At 39.0% G+C, this 13,512-nt stretch overlaps 1 protein-coding gene across 8 annotated transcripts in view; it reads left to right on the top strand.

Moving 5' to 3' along the window:
* The first annotated feature begins 9,286 nt into the window (after positions 1-9,286).
* Positions 9,287-13,512, top strand: part of ESRP2 (epithelial splicing regulatory protein 2) — a 41,950-nt gene continuing 37,724 nt past the window's right edge. For 7 of the 8 annotated variants that reach the window (XM_085589631.1, XM_085589627.1, XM_021535251.3 and 4 more), the window contains exons 1-3: positions 9,287-9,457; positions 9,729-9,881; positions 10,745-10,873. In XM_085589631.1, the coding sequence (XP_085445757.1) occupies positions 9,747-9,881; positions 10,745-10,873 (264 nt within the window). In that variant the 5' untranslated portion in view covers positions 9,287-9,457; positions 9,729-9,746. Of the gene's footprint in view, positions 9,458-9,569; positions 9,589-9,728; positions 9,882-10,744; positions 10,874-13,512 lie in introns of those variants that run through there. The other variant, XM_085589629.1, reaches the window with a different exon arrangement.

The following is a 13,512-nucleotide window of genomic DNA, read 5'->3' as shown; positions in this document are numbered from 1 at the left end:
TTTGCAGTATGCAGTGACAATAGAACACAAGATAGTTTTAATACACTGCAGAAGAAGAAAGGATAAAGAGGGAAATCAATGAAACTGTGGGACTGATTCATCAGTAAGAATGTTCCTGATATGAATTTTCTGCCTTCTTTAGGCATTTTTAGCCAGCTTGAGTTTCAGCAATGAGTTCTGTGCTTAGATTTGTTTTTCAGCACCAAGTGGGTGTGTGTTAAAAAGTTGCTTCTTTAAGTAAACTATGTTAAAAACCCCAAACAAACAGCAAACAACTTCCAGAGGTTGATGTAATTACTGAGCATCAACAGGACTGACAGATCCTTCTACATAATAATTTAAATTACAGATGAAGCAGGAAAAGGAGAATGCAAGTGATCTAGCAATTACACCATGGTGCTACCTCAGAGCACTGAGAGGGTTGTTTACATATATTATAAATAATGAACCCTTACCCTGTGTGCTGGAGCTACCAGTCAGCCTACAGCATCTGGAGCAGCCCAGAGGGATTTCAGAGGGACCCACCAATTCATTTTCTTCTGTCACAAAGCAGCCACCAATGGAAGCTCTGGAGTTAAAGAGATGAAAGGGTAAGAAACATCACCACCCCAAACAAGGAATTCTTCTGAAAAACACATTTTATGGTAAATACTTCCCCAAGACCTTGTGTGAACTATTTAACAAGAGCACAAAGACAGGTGGCTTTGCCAGCCAGGCAAGATCTTAAGATGTAGATGTTTATGTTGTTTTAACCTCCAATTATCTCTCTGGAGTAGAGGAGACTGCTTTTAAGGCTGCACAGAGCAGGAAGTGCTAAGTATATTCATAAAGGTGTGGCTTTGCTCCCTAGCAATACCTTGGCAACAGGGACTGCTAGCCTTAAGTAAAACAAACACACTTTGTGGAAATCAAAAGTTGAGAATGCAAGCTATTCACATCTTTGATTGAAGCAGCCAGTCTTTGATTGAAGGTGGTGGGCTCCACCTTGCTCCCCTAAACCAAAAAGATTCACAAGGTTTGGAAAGATAAATCCTGTGCTTTTGATAGCAGTGCAAAATATAAAATGTTTTTTAAACAGTTTGCAAAGTCAGTTTTTAAAAGTCAGTGTTGTGAGAAAAGGAGGAATTTACACATTAATTTATTAACAACTTGATGTTTTATACATTCTCTGATAGGGATTCCTGCATAGATAGAATGTAGTCCATAGTTTTGAAGAGACAGGAAAACCTGATGTCACAAGCTTACATCTATATAGAGTAGGTGTAAAATGCTGCCCATGGTGACTCGGTGTGACAGTGACAGCTGGCCTGACTGCCCCTAGTGAGGCTGCAGGTATTCAGCGGTACCTGGCCCTAGCAAAGCTTGATGTGCCCTAAAGCCACGGATTCATGACCTAGCAGGCAGAAGTGCCCCCTTGTTTGCCCATTCCCATGAGTCTTGTTTTTTCCAGGATAACTCAAGCAATGAAGGAATTACTCCACTTTAGACAATAGAGGATCGGACTCCTCAGACTCCCTCCTCACACAAAGTAGAGCACTTGAGTCTGGAAAGGAGTAGTTAAAGTTAGTTATGTCCTGGACATCTACTTCACCTAGAGCCAGAGCCTTATCATCGGTGCATTCGCCCAAGCCACTGCAGAGCCACTCCCAGAATGTGCCAGGTAACTTCCTCTCCTGTGCCCCAGGGCTCTCTTTTTCTCCTCACCACCAAGTATTTCAGTGTAGAAAAGGTAAAATCTTAATATATGTTAACTGTGTGACACCATGGTTGAAATAATTATTTGAGGAAAACAAGGAATGACTGAACACAAGGTGACATTTCCTGTCAAACAAGGGTGTGCCACATTAGCAGAGGGTTGTGAAAAGGAGGTGAGGTAGTACTGGCACTTATGAAACAGCTCTGTCAGGGTATATTATCACAACTCCAACTTGCTGGGAAGGGAATTGCACCTGCTTGCATGTGCTTAGTCATTATCTGTGCTTATAAAGCAATTCTATAGTTATTAAGTTATAAAATGCACTGAATTGCATCATATGGCGTCTTAAATTTAAAATTTCTACAGCATGCCAAAAGGAATAATCTAGGTATACCTGTCTCCTTTCTGTCTGAATACATTTACTGATTGTGCAATATGTTCCTCTGAGAATATTTCTTCTCAGGAAACCATATCATTCTCCTGTATCAGCCAGATGTGTCTGTAGGGACATTACTTCTATCTTACTTCCACAGTAGGATCCAGCATCAGGCCCAAGGAAGAGAGGTACTTGTTTAATCACGCTCAGAGGTTAAAGTGAAAAGAGCATTTGTTGAATAGAACAGGGAAATTTATTTAAGTGAAGATCTGATGATTCTACTGACATGACTGTAACTATATAATACAGTTCAATGTGAACTAGAGACTTCCATGCAAACAATTGCATTTAGAGGTGCTGTAGAAAAAAATCAGATGACTTTGCAAAATCTGTGGTTGTCTTATCAAGCTGCAAATGGTGGAGTAGAAAACAAAGTCATCTAATCTTCCTAGAAATTGGCATTAGTTCTGCTAGAGGATGGTAGTCATGAGTCAGACAAGACTTTTTAAAGACCTTGTACTTTCAAGACAGGGCAGTGAAAACAGAAATACAAAAAAAAAAAAAACCAAACACTGACAGGTCTGTTTCTTTGGGGAAATGATGCCATCCCTGTGTTGGATAGAATAGGACACGATGTGTCCCCTGTGAAATCCCCTTGTCAGATCTTAGGTATGTAACAATGGCTGTTAGAAGTGAAGTGAAGCAAAATAACCATAATCAAGATGAAAGATCAGGAAATCATTGAATTATAGGTACAATCATGTCTATTTTGGTTGCACATAATTGCATTCATCAATTTATTATACAAAATACTTTGATGAAATATTCTCAGAGCCCAAGTACTTCAACAGATGGTTACGTTTTGCTTATGTTTTGCATTTATATTTTACTTCTGTTTATACTGTGGTGAGAAAAAGAAGTGTATTAGCATACCTGTATGTGGAATAAGTTTAATTAAATTCTAATGAAGAGACAGGTTAAAATATCAGGGCAGTTAAATATTATAGGAACACACCTTCCTTTTTTATCAAGGTTTTTATGTCAGCTGAGAGTTTGTGGCACAATCTGAATAAACAGACAGAGATTAGTGATTTCTGCCAAGGTAATCTCATGAGAGAGACCAGTATCAACCAGTTTTCAGTAAAGCTTGAGAAGATGTAACCTGCATAAATTTGTCATTAATTATGTAAATGTTACAGTTGTTTTTCGTTGAATAACTTGGAGTTTCAGTATATACAGTCCTTTGTATTTGATGATCACTTCTTTCATCATGGTGCCTTGCAGCACTGATTATCAGCTCTCAGTGAGTGAGAGCAGTGTGGAGCATGCAGATCTTTTGCTGCAGATAATGGCCTTTACATTTCTTGTGCTGTCTGTTTGGCTTTTGTGTTTACATGCAGAGGTGACTGCAAATGTGTGACTGGAATCCAGTGTTCCAGATGGCTGTGGCCACTTTTCACTCTGCAAAATCAGTGATTTTGTGTTTCATTGAACTTCTGAGAACTTTCTAGCTGCACAGTGTGAATGCATTTAGGTGTGGGAATATGACAGGCTGAATATCATTTATTCATTGAAGGAGTGTTACAGAAGGTTTCTATAAGGGTAAAGCACTACTGAATTTCCTGTCTTGCTACTCCTATCACTGAAAGTCTCTGAGCTGGTCTGTTAAAATATGAAGTACAATTGCCCAAATTAAATGCTTTATGTAGATATTAGGTCATTCTCATTTACTATTAAGAGGAGTTAAACTCTTGATCTTTTCCCAAAGAATATAACTTTATCCTGTTGAACCATGAATGCGCAATTTTAAAATCTATTATTTATAAATTCAGAAGATTATTCTATTTAATTGCATGTAAATACTAGTGAATAACAGAGAGCATTTTGGCTTTTAGCTATTGCAGTTTATGGTGTTATTAATTTATTTTTTACTCCTTTCACTAGGACAATAGTGATAGTAGCAAGAATGTTGGTAATGGAATTTCTTTCCTTTATAGCTTATGTAACAAATTCTTCACTAGATTAACTTTCTCATTAAAAAGCAAATTTTTTAATGTTGGATATTCTGCCACACCAACAGACTTGTAAACTGCTATATCCTTTCAATGGGCAAAGAGAGAATGGATTAGTATATAGAAGTTTTCTAAGACTGAACATTAGTCTTGCTTAAAAACCTGCCACAAAAGGATATTTGCCTTTGAATTTTCTTTCTCATACTATAGCTGAGTCTAGTAAAAAGAAATGAGCAATTGAAATGAAAATTTATTTAGACTGATTGTAAAGGCAATAGAGCTTCACACAAAGTCAGTTTTGAATCCCAGGTAAGGTAGACTGAAAGGGTCAGGAAGTACTTGCATATTCATCTCATTAGGTAACAGGAATTGTACCACATGGCTTGTCTAATTTGCCACAGCTTAAAGATCCTGCCTCAACGAGTTGCAGTGAATTATTTAAAAATATAGCAGTGAGATCAGATTGGCAACTAGGAGAAAGTTTATCGTCAGCAAAGAGGTGCAGCACTGGAATGGGTCATCCCTGGAGGCTTCCAAGTCACAGCTGGACAAAATACTGGCTGGTTCAATGCAGTGCTGGCAGTAAGCCAGTGTTGGACAAGAGGGCTTGCAGAGGACCCTGTCAGCAATCATTTCAGTGATTCTAAATCTAGAAAACTGTTCAGTAAATTATTTGACAGATGGCATTATTTCCAATTAAAAGAAAAAGGAATTTCATTTTATTTGTTCTAAACTGTTAACTTTGATGTAAATCTATAATAATATTTATGAAAGGCACTACTATGCATGCATGTTTTGTCTGTCCACAAGTTTGGTGGAAAAGTAAATGCTTAGATTTTCAAAAGCCTGGTAGGTGTAATATGGGGAAACTTGGCTAAACAACTCACACCAGTACTCCAATGGGAACTGAGCACATATAAAAGCTTTGTAGGATTAAACCACTGCATTGATTGTCATCCCATAAAGAAGAGAAGCTATGTAAAATGATAGGGGAAGTAATTTCATTTTTATTTATCTTGTCTGGTCACCAATTTTATGTTCTAACTTACCTTTATTTCAATAGAAATAAATTCCAACTGATACAGGATTCTAAGTGAATGCTTCCAGTGTGGCTTGGTGGTTCTGGGATTTTCAGGGTATCAATCCACTGGAACCACAGTTCTGAAGTTCTTCTGCAGATTGCTGAGCTTTTGTGGATATCTCAATGGAAATTATTTCAAGGCTGCTACAGTGCATTGTAATCATGGCACAACTACCTGGCAGACCAAAAAATCAGATCTCTCCAAATAACTGGACAGCAATCAAAGAACACTGCTAAGCACTTGTTCCCATGTCTTTTCCCACTCATTTGCTGTTAAAGAAAGGATGCCAGAAAATTCTTTACGTATGGGTTTATGTTTCAGGAGTTACAGTAAGCTCCTCCTTCAGCAAATATTGCTGCAGTCCAGGAGCCAAGGATTGAATGGGTATGAGATCTAAATGTCTTCTCACATTCGCTTACACATCACTTACAGATCTTTTACTTCCAGTGCCAGTTCAGTTTGGAAAAGCTGAGGCATGCAGAGAATTTACTACTACTATCCCTATTGTGCAGAGAAATACCAAGCCTTCACACTTATTCAGTTTCATATCTCTGTTTCTCAAAATCGTAGGAAAAAATAGCTAGAAGAAATCTCTGGACATCTTTTGGTGCACATCCTTGCCCTGCCACCATGGCCAATTTTGAAATTAGAGGCATCTTCAAAGTTAATTCACTTTTTTCAGGGTATTTCAAACAATTTCACAGGGATAAATATCATCATCATTTTCCTCCTCTTAACTGATTTGTAAAATATTCATGAGAACAAATAATTTCTCAATATCATACTAGTTTGGAACAAATTATCAACTTCCATGTTCCTTGAAAGGTTATTGAGATATTTCTGTAAATCTAAATGCAGCTAGGATATTATTCCAGATCTTGTCTCAAAGTTTCATACTCCTTTAACAAAAGGACTTCAGTCATCAGGACATTCAGTTCACAGGAATTTTTAATAATGTAGTAAAAGAGATGGTTCCCTTCCCTTCCCTTCCCTTCCCTTCCCTTCCCTTCCCTTCCCTTCCCTTCCCTTCCCTTCCCTTCCCTTCCCTTCCCTTCCCTTCCCTTCCCTTCCCTTCCCTTCCCTTCCCTTCCCTTCCCTTCCCTTCCCTTCCCTTCCCTTCCCTTCCCATGAAAATGCCATTACAAATTCATCCATTCAAGCACAATGCTTTTAATGAGTCTCTTCAGTGTTCTCATGTGATCTAACTGTAAAACTGTAAAACATTTTACATTTTTAATTGCTTGATTAATAAGAAACAAAATAATCACAGTACTGAGCTTGCATTACAATGAGTGTAATCTTTAAAACTTTTCTTCTCCACCCAGTTCCATTTATAAGATGTTACCCTCATATGGAGCCTACAAACAAGTACCTCTATAAATATACCTGCCAGGATTAAAGCTAAAGGTGAGCAATAACTCTTTATTTCAGCAAGATCTTGGTTACAAATTAACTTTTCTATGCTCAGTGTAAAAGAACTTGTCCCATGTGTTTTTCAGGAACTGGATCCTGTTGCTGTTCTGTTGAGACATATATCATTACTTTATATTATTTAGAGCAATAGATTGCTAGTATAATTCAGGGCAGAGAATGGGAGGGTTGTGGATAGAAGATGAATGAAAAGCCCAGTTGTATAATCTGATACATACAATGTGTGATATTGCAGGAAGGCCAGCATTTATTTAAGGGTTTTTTAAAACATTTTAGATTTTTTTTTGGGTTTATTTAGCTAGAATAGTTCAGATAAATTAGTAATTTAGTAGAATTATATGAGTTAAGATAGTCTAAAAGTAGAAAACAGATGGGCTTTCTTGAAGAGAGGCTACATTTTATGAATGAGCTAATATGTTTGTAAAAAGCATAGAAGCTTTTGGGCTCACTAGCCTTCGATACCATGTGTAGATTTCATATAAATTTTCAAGGGTCTTTGGCATTGATTTGAGGAGGACTTCTTTAATCTGACATGTTGCTGAGTCAATTACAATTATTTTTCTTTCACATTAGATCCTAAAGACAAGTACATATGTATTGGCATTCTCTGAGCAAGTTCACTGGAGCCTATGAGCATATGTGTCAACCTGGCCAAGAATTTATCATGTGTATGATCTTCTATAGAAATCTGCTAATTAAAACCCCATTATGTATTAAGTACTCATATATTAGGGCTACAAAATTACATCCTCATGAAGGCAGCTAAATTGCAACAGCCTGGTATTTTTTTCTGTGAACATAGCTACAATTAAAATCTGTATTTACAGTTAATCTGTGTTTACACTTATCTGTACAAACACTGCCTCTCTCCAAACACCCCTATATATATGTATGAGTTTGGGAGGAGGGGAACAGGTTGGGAAAAGAGGAACAGTTCTCACATTTGCAGTCACTTTTATGGTCCTTATTACAAACTCCAGGGATAAGAATAATGCCATACTCAATAACATACTGTTAGATTGTTTCATTACCACTAGGTCCAAAGGATGTAACAAAAGGAAAATTAATGGGGTTTTATTCTACCAAGAACTTCTGGAAATGCTTTGACAGAGGAAAATATAGCTGTGGCATAAATTCAGCAGTGCTAGAAAATACAATGCTGAAAATATTTTGAATATATAAATATATACATGTTACAGATTAAAGTTTCCATCTCTGTTCCAGAATTTGCCTTTCTGTAACATATTTTCAGGATTGCTTCTCAGACAGCTGCATGAGCTGCAGAGACAACAGCTGAGAGGTGTTTAACTGCCTTGTGATGTTCAGTGAGATGCACCTGTGCAAGGTTTCCTGCATAGCCTCTGTCAGATAAATACTTATAACACATGAATTCTAAGATCAACATCCCTGAACTGTAGTTTGTTTTCACTGAAATATATGGAATTAGTCTTGCTGGTGGTGTTAGCGTGGAGAATCAGTGCTTGCCAGAAGGAGGTCCATAATAACTGCTATAATTAATCAATTATAAAATTGGAATGTTGAAAGATGAGAAAAATGTGATTTAATAATTTAAGCCATCAGATAGTCACAGTTAAATGCCCAGCTCTGCATTTTCCCAGGGAAGACATCAGTAGCTAAATAGCAGCACCAATTTTCATTCAGTAAAAACTCTATTTCAAAACAAACACTAACATTGAAGTATAAACTGAAGATTTAATTAAACAAAAGAAAAATTATGACTAGTCTAACTTGCAGCATTTGGCCTTTACAAATCATTCATCATTGGTGGCAGTAGGAAAAATAACTTTCAAAAGAGTTTAGAAGCCTTTTGATGTTTTTTTTTTTTCTGCTTTAAAAATCAATTTGAGTTTGAAAATATCTCTGAACATTTTCTCAGTCCCCGATGTTTACAAATATTGCTGCTGCTGTTGAGCAGGAGTATTTTCATAGCAGCTAAACTAGGTGGAGGTTTCCCGTGGTAGCCTCACCAGTGAAAGAGGAGAGAGGAGTGGACAAAAGCTGCCCATCTTGGACTGCAGTGAATGCCCAGGAGACAGCTCCTTACTGAGCACTTGTAGGGGAGAAAATGCAGGTTTTTATACTGTGTTTTGGCTAAACTTCTCAGATACATCCTTTCTCAAAACAAAAATAATTGTTTTACGAAGACCCGTCTTTACAAACTATATGAAGGACAGGGCCTAAATTGCAAATCACTCTCTGCCTGTAATATCCCTTAAAAATCCCTGTGGAATGCTACACTTCCATTACACATTAGCATTGGAGTCGGTAGCTGGATACACACAGAGCAACGTGCACAAAGGGCAATTACATAGAGGCAGGTGAAGATTTTCTCTCGTGGAATTCGAAGCTGAGCCATAAATCGTGTTTTAGCCACGGTACTCGGACGTTGCCGAGGTTTGCCCCGCAGCGGGCGCGGGTCCGAGCGCACAGAGCCCCGAGTGCCCCGCACGCCGGGCGGCACCCGCCGAACCGAAAGCAGGTACAGGCACTTCCTGCAGGCAGAATTCAACAGAGAAAGGGAGTTTGCCTCTGATCTCCTTCAAAAACCAATCAGGCCAGATCAGCCAGGCGTTGATTCTCCCTCCGTCCCTCCTACACCTTTTCCAGAGGCCCAATGGCCTTGTCCCTTTGGGAGATTGACTAGAGTCACATGAGCTGCACCAAGGGCAGGTAACTCAGGAGAGGGGAAGAGGGAAGGAGGAAAAAAAGAGAGAGAGCGAGAGAAAAAAAAAAGCCCAAGCCCAGACTGAGCTTCTGCCATGATGTCAGAGGGAAAGAAACCCACAGTTTGCTAATTTCACCTCCCAATCCGCCCCGGGAAGGAGATCACCGGGAACAGGTAGAGATGGGAGCTTTCTTTCTCCATTTTTTTTTTTTTTTTCCTCAACCACCCAACCTCCTAAATAGCTCTTTCTCTCCTCTTTATATTGTGACTTCTTGTTCGCTCCTTTTCCCTTTGATTACTTGGAGGTAGGGGGTGAGCCTTGTGGGATTTTTTGGGTTTATTTTTTTTTTCTTGTTTGTTAGTGTGTCTTTCTTTTGCTTTTTTTTCCCCTCTTTTTTTTTTTTTTTTTTTTTTTTTTTTTTTTGACCTCTGCTTTTGATTGTAGTTGTTTCCCCCTGTGGTCATGACGGCTTCGCACAGTGACTCTTTGGTGGTGTTGTTTGGGGCAACAGCTGGTGCATATGGGGCTAAACTGGGTTCGGATGAGAGGGAACTAATTCTCTTGGTGTGGCAAGTTGTGGATCTACAGAACAAGAAGGTATGGCTTCGATGTGGGGGCTCGGGCGCGTTCCCCGGCGCGGGGCGAGCGGGCTCTGCCGGAGCCGTTTGTTCATTTCACAAATGCACCGAGGGGCGGGAGGGCGCGGGGCCCCTCCGGGGGTCGCTCCCTGCCCGGGGCGCTCGCTACCTCGGGAAGCTCCTTTTTGTTCCGTCTTGAGGGAAGGACTAACTTTTAAAGAAAGTCTGGCCGCTTCCACACCCCACTGCCCCGTCCTCCTTAAATCATGTGTAGCTTCGAGGATGTCTACGGACTTTTGAAGCTTTAAAACAAAGCTGCCCCGGGTGGCTCCGAGCGTGCTCGCTTCCCTGGGAGCCGGCTCACGGTCACCGTTGGACCCTTTGGGCCTGCTTTTTGTTTGTTTAACCAATGTTTGGATAACCTTTAAGAGAATATTGACTTCTTTTAATTTTTAGGCCAACCTAAAAGTCTAGTTTTTTTTCTCCCCAAAAGCCCTATCATAAATAACCCCCTGAAGACGAAGGGCTTTGATAAAACAAACAAGGCTATTAATTTTATTAGTGGATTCACGAAACTGCCTTAATATTAAGTGATCTTCCCTTTGCACTTAACTCCCGCAAAAGTCGGTGCTAACTGCCAAAGGCCTCCCATGGAAATGGGCCTGGATACGCCGAAGGAGAGAGCGTGGCTCTCCGGGGTGGGAGGGAGAGAAACCGCGGCCAAAGGTTTCGATTTGTGAAATAGACAAATGCGTTTTCTCCTGGCATTTATCGGGAGGTGATACTGCACCTTTCTGATTTTTCTGTAATCTCAACACATTGTTACAAAGAGCTATTTCGATTGTTCCTCACTTTTGTCCATAATTTCTTGAATGTTTTTAGGTAGGGACGCTACACAAATCCCTGGTGAAAGCAGACAACTTGGACTTAAGTGACCAGTGTCGCGAAGTCAGTGGCTTAACACCAGAGGGACTGAGCAAAGCTGAACCATTGGACCGGGTTCTTCAACAGGTGAGATGCTGCTTTTGAGAGCCGGGGCCCTTCAGGGTGAAGCCTGTGAATGAGTTTTAATGGATTTGAAAAAGGAAACAGACTTTAGTTTTGCCTTTCACCTTGAAATCACTGGCAAGCTCTCATGCTTGTTTCTAGACTAACCCAAAAGAGATCTGAACCATTTGAAATGGGAACTCCATAATTCTGAAACAGTTATGTACGATACCAGATGCTTTAAGTCCTTGGAAGATCTGTCTTCTGGTTGTTTTGATGGGTCTACTTTTATTCCAAGTTTCTCTTAAGCTTTCAAAGAGTAGGCCAGTAAGAGTACTGCTTAATAAAGCAGTGCTAATCAAACTTTCAAACCTCACGTGGTACATTCTACAAGTTCACTCCTGTAATGTGTATTGAAAACCACATTCTTAAAATCAACTGAAATCTTCAAAATCTGTCATGTAACATCAGATATACTTGTTATGTATCACTCTTTTCCAGATGAGACTAATTAGTGGATTATAAAGTGATTTTGTTTGATTTGTTTTCTGATGTCTGTAGTTTTGCTCTTTGGCTCATTTAATATCACACTAAGACAGTAAATCTAAAATTTGTATGATACAGCTCAAGAGGACTTGAGCTACTTAAAAAAAAAAATAGTGTACACATAATGCAGTTCCCAAAAGTTTGCTTGCTTTGACTGTCCTTTCTATGGACAAAATGCGCTTGAATGGAAAAATACAATAGTGCATTTTTGTGTAACATATAAACCTGCCTTTCCACACCTTGTCTGAATCATTTGTAGGTGTGTTTCAGCAAGAAACTTGCTTAGGCAGTAGAACAGGTTCATGTTGCTGTAATTTCTGGTGACACAGATAACTTGGCAGACTTGGTCCTAACCCTCTTTGATACTGCAAAAATCAACTACACTCTAGAGTGTCTTTGAACATGTAACTTCTATGTGGCTTAAAATCTGTCAGCATTGGTGCAGTGGCATTTGTTCTGCTTGCATTTGTTTTGCTGGAGTCCAGGACCAAGTGGTGATTTTCTTTCTTTTTATTTTTTTTCTAAAGCTCCGTAATAACCCCTGAGAAAATGTGCAGCTGCAGGTTTGATCTTGTCCCAGATCTTGCACTAAAGACATCTGGAACAGCTTAGCCTAGTACACTCTGTTTACCTTTATAACAGACACACTTTAATTATACCCAATACTTTATGAGAGATTGTATCTTATTGCTGTAAATTGCACTGTAGGTGGGTCTGCTTTAGCAAATAAAAGGAAATACTACCTTTGTGTGTAGGTGGGTAAAGACTCCTGAAAAACAACAATTTTTTTTCCTTTTTGTTTGCATATCTATGCAACTAAATAATGATTTTGCTGTTAATTGTTGGATGCCAGTTGTGATGTGGCAGTTCCATCATAAGTCTTCTAGACCACATCTTACCTAAACTCTTCTGCCTTCCCCTCTGTGTCCTGACTCCTGAGAGAATTAGGAGAGAATTAATTCAAATTCCCACTTGCAGGGTGGCAAAAAGCAAAACTACATGTTCTTTAATAGTAAATCCTTTTCTGTGTTTTTGGAGTCAAGCCCAAGGGATATTTTAATTGCATCATGTATTTTAAGGATGAGTCAGGTGACAACACATACAGGTTGTTGTTTTTTTTTCTTTCTCAGTTAAGCATTTTGATTAGCAAAAGCAACAGGTAGTTGAAGTGGTTTTTTGAAAAGGACGAGAAAAAGGAAATAGACTTGTACCTTGATTTGAGATAATGTTATGGAGTACGTGAAATAAGCTTTCCACACCCTGCCTGGATTGTGGTAGAAAATTGATGATGCAGCTGAAAATTGCTCACCTTAGCACATATCTCAGTCATGTAAATGAAAGTTTTGGTGCCTGCTTCTGGTTTTTTGCCTTGTGTTCCCAGTTTCTACATGTAGAGGGAAGTGAGAATCACTGAGCACAAATCCATTGTAACTTTTATCCATGCTTCAGAGGCCTCTTTCAACTTCAAACATTCTGTGGTTCTGAATCAGTGATTTGTAGCTGGTAAACAGTAGATCAGCTTCTGTGGGTCTGGATTTATTCCCCTGACCACAGAAAGTCTCCTTCTATTGCTGTACAGTTCACTTTCCAGCAATGATGGGGTCTACCACAGGCCTGTAATCTGTGGTCAAGTCTTTAGTCTGCTTTTAACCAGGCACTTCATCAAATGATGCATCTTTTTCATTTTACTTCATATTCTTAAAATGTTGCATTTTGCACAGCTTATTATTTTAGTTTGTCTTAATAAATATTCTGAAACAGGGCTCCTTGTCAATAAATTTTGGTTGTTGTAATTTTACAAGGTAAGGTTCTGAAGCACAGTGCCCCCAAATAAAAAAGCTCTTTGCTGCAGCATATGCTTTGTAAGTTTTGTTGCAAGGTTTTAAATACTGTACTTGTCCAGGGTAACAAGAATTTGATTCCAGAAGTACTACTGCAGTTATGGGATCCATCTGTATTTTCTTATAGGTGATGTGTAGTGTTGTGATAGCTTTCCTTTCTGGGGGTGGAGTATGTACAAATGTCAGGGAAATAGTTACCTGAAGTCATAAAATGCCCTTTGGGAGCATCTTGCTCGATATATTTAGTTCAAAATGGCATTAATAACTTAGCTCTGA

This window comes from Lonchura striata, chromosome 11, assembly GCF_050655825.1.
Source record: "Lonchura striata isolate lonStrDom1 chromosome 11, ASM5065582v1, whole genome shotgun sequence".
Classification (NCBI taxonomy): domain Eukaryota; kingdom Metazoa; phylum Chordata; class Aves; order Passeriformes; family Estrildidae; genus Lonchura; species Lonchura striata.
Note: the sequence above shows the minus strand (reverse complement) of the source record. Positions and strands in the feature narration are given on the sequence as shown.